This window comes from Pagrus pagrus (genome assembly GCF_965226575.1).
Source record: "Pagrus pagrus genome assembly, chromosome: 9".
Lineage (NCBI taxonomy): Eukaryota > Metazoa > Chordata > Actinopteri > Spariformes > Sparidae > Pagrus > Pagrus pagrus.
The window spans coordinates 10978069-10984492 of NC_140193.1; the positions used below are offsets into that span (position 1 = coordinate 10978069).

Consider the following 6424-nt stretch of genomic DNA (forward strand, 5'->3'; position numbering starts at 1 on the left):
GCCCCGACTGGCTCCAGGGTGGGGCCCTGGTGACGCCATTCCGGGCGACGTGAACGTCCTCGATGTGGTCTCTATCATAAGGGGCTTTGGAACGGCTCTTCGTCTGACCTGTCACCTAGGACCTGTTTGCCTTGGGAGACTCTACCAGGGGCATTAAGCCCCGTACAACATAGCTCCTAGGATCATTCAGGTGCTCAAACCCCTCCACCACGGTAAGGTGTCGGTTCAAGGAGATAATAAATCGTAATTGTGACCAGCAAGTAGAAGATGACTGAATTAATGTCTTACCACATTGGTATGAACCTAGAAAAAGGGATTTCACTGTGATCTGACTGCAATAAATGGATCAAAAGAACGCCAAAATAAAAACATCCTAATGCCACCTTGTAAAAGGCCTACATTCATGCTTTGTCAAGTCTGTCGGCTAGACAACAAGCAAACAACTTTTAAAATGCTTGTTCCCTGAATGGAGTTTGGATTGGGGCTATGGTGTGCTGAGGCATATTTCCATGACTTACCAAATGGTCTCACTTCCTCACTCACGTACCTCCACATGAGCTTCTTTGTTGTCCTGTCTCGGGACGAGTGGACATGCTAGGGACACGTCCTCACCGTCCATGTGCAAACCTTCACTCTTGCTACTAATGAAATGATGCAGTGATCAAAACTGCAAACTCATTCACTTAACACAATGATCACATAGTCTGGAAAGCATAGGGACTGAGTGCAGAATTTTACCATCAGCAACCCTTGTTTTGTTTTAAATGAAGGCAAATCTGTTTTTTTCTTTATTGGTTTATTCATTATGTGGAAATCAGCAGGGCTAGATCTACAAAACGTTTGACTCTACATTCAGTTTGATGTCACAAGTAAACAGGATCGTGCCACAGATGGATTCATTATACAAAGCTTTGTTATTAAAGTTGGCAAGGAGGGAAATGCCACAACCTGAGGGACAGTGAGTGACTGACACACACACAAACACACACACACACACACACACACACACACACACACACACTGTACATACTGAATATGTAATTAATGTAAATCAATCTTGGTGTTGTGTTATTATTTGTTGTGTTCTGTCCAAGTGTTTGGACATATGCTTTGGCAAAATTGTTGTTAAACTTTCATGCCAATAAAACCCTCTTTGAATTGAATTTGAATTGAATTGGAAATTTCTGTTTGTGTGATATGAATGAAATCTATTTCCTATGTTAATGACAGGGAGATGTACTTTATTTTACAATGAAAGGTAATAGGAAAACTTTCCGCCTCGTATTAGCAGCTTGGCCCTCGAGGGCACCCTAACCCAACTCATTGTACAAGAACTGCATAAAGTTCAGTGGAGGTGTTTGTCTTGTTCAGTGGGGAGGGCAGCAGCATCCACCTGGAGACCTTCATATCTATGAGACACCAGCGATCTTGTATCATGTGTGTAAAATGGTAATTTTCATTTATGTTCACATACTGTATGCTTAATGTTGTTCTTTGTCTACTTATGTCTTCATTTTGACATTTTGTTACAGGTGACTGAAGAGACATTTATCAAATGGGATAATCATTTATCAAATGGCGATATAGTTTTTAAGCATTTTAAAAGCTCTCATCATAATCTAATAACGAACTAAGTGATGTTATAATTCTCAATGACTAAAATCCATTTAACTTTGTTCATTTTGACCAGAGAGGTGGAGTATACTGTTGTAGTGTTGCACACTGGTCTGCAGGATCAGTATTGAGACATTTAGTTCCATTGTTGGAAACATAATTTTAGACAAACTCTAACAGAATTACGAAACTACAATTCAAACTGATGAGATTTCTTTATGATTCTTTATTTATGTACTCTGGACAAACAACCAAGAAAAGCATGTGAATGTGTTGCCTAACAAAAAGATCAATAGAACACTTAAATGCAGGGTTAATCTTTGGCTGAGGCATTATTCAAAAGGATAAAAGTCAACAATATTACTGAGTCAGTTTTGTTGCTAATCTCTGTGATTCACTGTGTGGCACCCACATTACACAAGAAAGAAATGGAGAACTCAACTGAGGTTGTGTCTTTTGTGCTGGCAGCCTATGGTCATATTGGAGAGTTAAAATACTTGTATTTCAGCATAATGCTGTTATGGTACCTCTCCATATGTGTCGCCAACGCAGCTCTTATCATGGTCATATTTCTGGACAAAAAGTTACATGAGCCGATGTATATATTACTATGTAATTTGTTTGCAAATCAAATTGGTGCCAGCACAGCAGTGTATCCTCTTATGATGTCACAGATGTTTTCAGATACCCATGAAGTGACCCTGCCATGGTGTTTTCTCCAGATCTGTTGTCTCTCCACGTGTGCTTCTATTGAGTTATGTAGTTTAGCAGCCATGGCCTATGACAGATATGTTGCTATCTGTTGTCCTTTACACTACAATGTCATAATGAACACAAGACGAGTAGGTGCGATCACTGTTCTTGTATGGATGTATTCGTTTGTCAATAACATATTCTCATTTTCTTTTATCGTTCATTTGAAATTTTGTGGAAATGTCATTGACAAAGTGTTTTGTGACCGGCACTTGATAATTAAACTTGCATGTTCAGTTTCAGTAGTCACCAAAATATCTGACCTGCTTCATGCCATTGTGACTATTGTTGTCACATTTAGTCTCATTTTCGTCTCTTACATGAAGATTTTGGTCGTTTGTCTGAACACCTCTGAAGAAAGCAGACAAAAAGCTGTCACCACCTGCACACCTCAGATTGTCTCACTTTCAAGCATGTTTATCAGCGTCATTTTCCTTTTTTCTGATTCCAGGTTTGATGTGGCTCTTGTATCGGATAAAGTACGCATTTTCTTGACACTGTATCTTCCCATTTACCAACCTATGCTCACCCCCATTATGTATGGATTTAACCTACCAAAGATAAAAAAATCATTGAAAAGATTTCTGTTTGAGTGAAAATAAATATTCTTCTTCATGTTGCAAGAGTCTGTTTAGATTGTTATCTTTGCTCTGTGGGGAAAAAAACACACGTGTGGATAGAGTGAGAGCTGACAGTCATAACAGTTCATCTCCATTGTATTCATGTATTTCTGCAAATTCTGCTCAAAAACTACCAAGGGCGTAGGATTGGTGTAAACATTGGTAGGGACACTACAACCCACATCCTAACCCGCCACAAATATCCACAAGTGACTGATGTGACTGTAGTGTAAAGGTCAACAATTAAAAATTGTGAGGGGGCAATAATTTTGTTGAAGGAAAATCCATTGATTGAATCATGCAACAGCCTCAGAAAGACTAAATAATGACAACATAAGGGTGTGCCCATACAGCTATTTTCTCTGGCAGAAATGTGTTGGCAAGCTGTGGGGAGCACAAGTGCCATGAGAAGGAAAAACAAGTTAACAAGTTTAAAAAGGACCAGCGTGTAGGACTTAGTGGCGTCCAATGGTGTGGTTGCAAATTGCAACCAACTTAACACCGCTTATCTCACCATCTCACAATGAAAAATGCAACGGCCCTCCCTTTGTAGATATTAAAGGACCATTCTAAGACAATAAAAGCACAACTATTCTTAGATTCAGGTGATTATACACTTATGAAAACATAATTATGAATGTCATAAATAGTGTCTGGGACAGAATTGACTCCACCCTGACCAAGGAGAAGTACCACTCCATTCTTCAGAGATATGCTACACCCTCTGGTTTGCAACTTTGTGGAGAAGGATTCATACTGCAGCAGGATAATGAGCCCAAACACACCTCAAAGCTTTGTAAAAACTACTTGAAGACCAAAGAAGACCAAGGAGTCCTGACCGCATGGACTTTCCTCCACTGCCACCTGACCTCAACCCCAGTGAACATTTACAAGGGCTCTTGAAGACAGAAAGCAAAGCATTCTCTGACATTAAAAGAAGGTTTGTGGAACACTGTCAATCATGCTGGAATAACATGAGCCATCAGGTTTACCACAAACATGTGGAATCCATGTCCAGCTGGGAGAAATACCAAACAATAACATTTTCTGAGATTCATGTACATAGCATAGTGCGTAGCATACCTAAATTGGATGTCTTGGAGATGACGGCAGTTTAGCAGCCATGGCCTATGACAGATATATTGCTATCTGTTGTCCTTTACGCTACAATGTCATGATGAACACAAGACGAGTAGGTATGATCACTGTTCTTTCATGGATGTATCCATTTATTGACACAATGTTCTAATTTTCTTTCATCGTTCGACTGAAATTTTGTGGAAATGTCATTGACAAAGTGTTTTGTGACCAGCACATGATAATTAAACCGTCAGCTGTCAGCAAAGCCGAAAAAAGCTAAAGAAGCACTTCAACACTATGCACACTTCCAGCTACCCTACAAAATCACATCACCATAAACACAAAATAACAAATATGCCAACATCATACAAGCAGTCTGTCTATTTTGGACTTTGGCAGAACCAAAGTGACCATACCATCAAAGGATCAATACATCAAGCTTAGTTCCCTGAGAGATAGAAAAAGCAAGTAGTTTTTTCAGAGGAAGCAAAGCAGTTTCTAAACCACTTCTCAGGAGAGGAAACAAGGTCAAATGCTTAACATGGGCTAAGAAATACCAGTATTTCACAGCCAATGGCTGGAAAAATAGTCCTATTTACTGATTAATCCAAGTTAGAGATTCCATGCAGTAACAGAAGGTTAAATGTAAGGAGACAAATAGGAGAGAGAATGATACCACAGAGTTTTAAAAATGGTGGTGGGAAGATTCAAGTCTGGGAGTGTTTTGCCTTTTACAAAGTACTTGAAGATGTGGAGGAGCAGCGGCTCTACTCCGAGCTCCTCCCGTGTGACAGAGCTCCTCACCCTATCTCTAAGGTAGCGCCATGCCACCCTGCGAAGGAACTCATTTCGGCCGCTTGTATCTGGGATCCTATTGTTTTGGTCACGACCCAAAGTTCATGACCATAGGTGAGGGTTGGAACGTAGATTGACGGGTAAATCGAGAGCTTCGCCTTTCGGCTCAGCTCTCTCTTTACCAGAGGAAGCAAGCCACCTTTTCCGGTCGAGAACCATGGCCTCAGACTTGGAGGTGCTGATTCTCATACCAACTGCTTCACACTCGGCTGCAAACCGCCCGTAGGACATGCTGGAGGTCCTGGCTCGAAGGAGCCAACAAGACAACATCGTCTGCAAAAAGCAGGGATGAAATCCCGATGGCTCCCGAATCAGATCCCCTCCGGCCCATGACTGCACCTAGAAATTCTGTCCATAAAAATAATGAACAGAACCGGTGACAAAGGGCAGCCCTGCCGGAGTCCAACATGTACCGGGAACAGGTCTGACTTACTGCCGGCAATGCGAACCAGACTCCTGCTCCAGTCGCACAGGGACCACACAGCCCTTAGCAGAGGGCCCCCAACCCTGTACTCCCGAAGCACCTCCCACAGAATGCCAGGAGGGACACGGTCGAATAACTTCTCCAAGTCCACAAAACACATGTGGACTGGTTGGGCAAACTCCAATGAACCCTCGAGCACCCTGCGGAGGGTATAGAGCTGGTCCAGTGTTCCACGGCCAGGACGAAAACCGCATTGTTCCTTTTGAATCCGAGGTTCCACTATCGGCCAAATTCTCCTCTGTACCCTGGAATAGACTTTACCAGGGAGGCTGAGGAGTGTGATCCCCGATAGTTGGAACACACCCTCCGGTCCCCCTTCATGAATAGACAGACCACCAGCCCAGTCTGCCAGTCCAGAAGCACTGCCCCCGACTGCCACGCGATGTTGCAGAGACGTGTCAGCCAAGACAGCCCCACAACATCCAGAGACTTGAGGTACTCAGGGCGGATCTCATCCACCCCCGGTGCTCTGCCACTGGGCAGCTTCCGAACTACCTCAGTGACTTCAGCTTGGGTGATGAATGGATCAACCTCCGAGTCCCCAGCCTCTGCTTCCTCTATGGAAGGCGTGTCAGTGGGATTGAGATCCTTGAAGTATTCCTTCCACCGCCCGACGATATCCCCAGTCGAGGTCAACAGCTCCCCACCTCCGCCGTGAACAGTGTTGGTGGAGAGCCGCTTCCCCTTAATTAGACTCTGTCAGGATTTGGCACGCTTTTACTAGTTTTAATTACGCCACGGTAATGCCACGGTACATGATTGCAAGGTTGCTGAAAGGGATACCTACAAATTATGGCTCACGTCCAGGTTCTGTAGGAGATACATACATATGTCCTTATAATTACGGTTTTGAATGGGCTCCACATGATTGCAAGGTTCCTGGAGAGGGATACCTGGCTCAAGTCCGGATTCTGTAGGAAATATACAGTACAGACCAAAAGTTTGGACACACCTTCTCATTCAAAGAGTTTTCTTTATTTTCATGACTATGAAAATTGTAGATTCACACTGAAGGCAT

The 6424-nt window shown here is 42.7% G+C and overlaps 1 protein-coding gene across 1 annotated transcript; it reads left to right on the plus strand.

The window, feature by feature from the left end:
• Nucleotides 1–2042: 2042 nt before the first annotated feature.
• On the plus strand, nt 2043–2963 carry LOC311263076 (olfactory receptor 11A1-like; the record flags this gene model as incomplete). Its single annotated transcript, XM_084362943.1, has 1 exon — nt 2043–2963. The coding sequence occupies one exon, from the start codon at nt 2043–2045 to the stop codon at nt 2961–2963; it is 921 nt and encodes a 306-aa protein (XP_084219069.1).
• Between the last annotated feature and the right edge of the window lie 3461 nt (nt 2964–6424).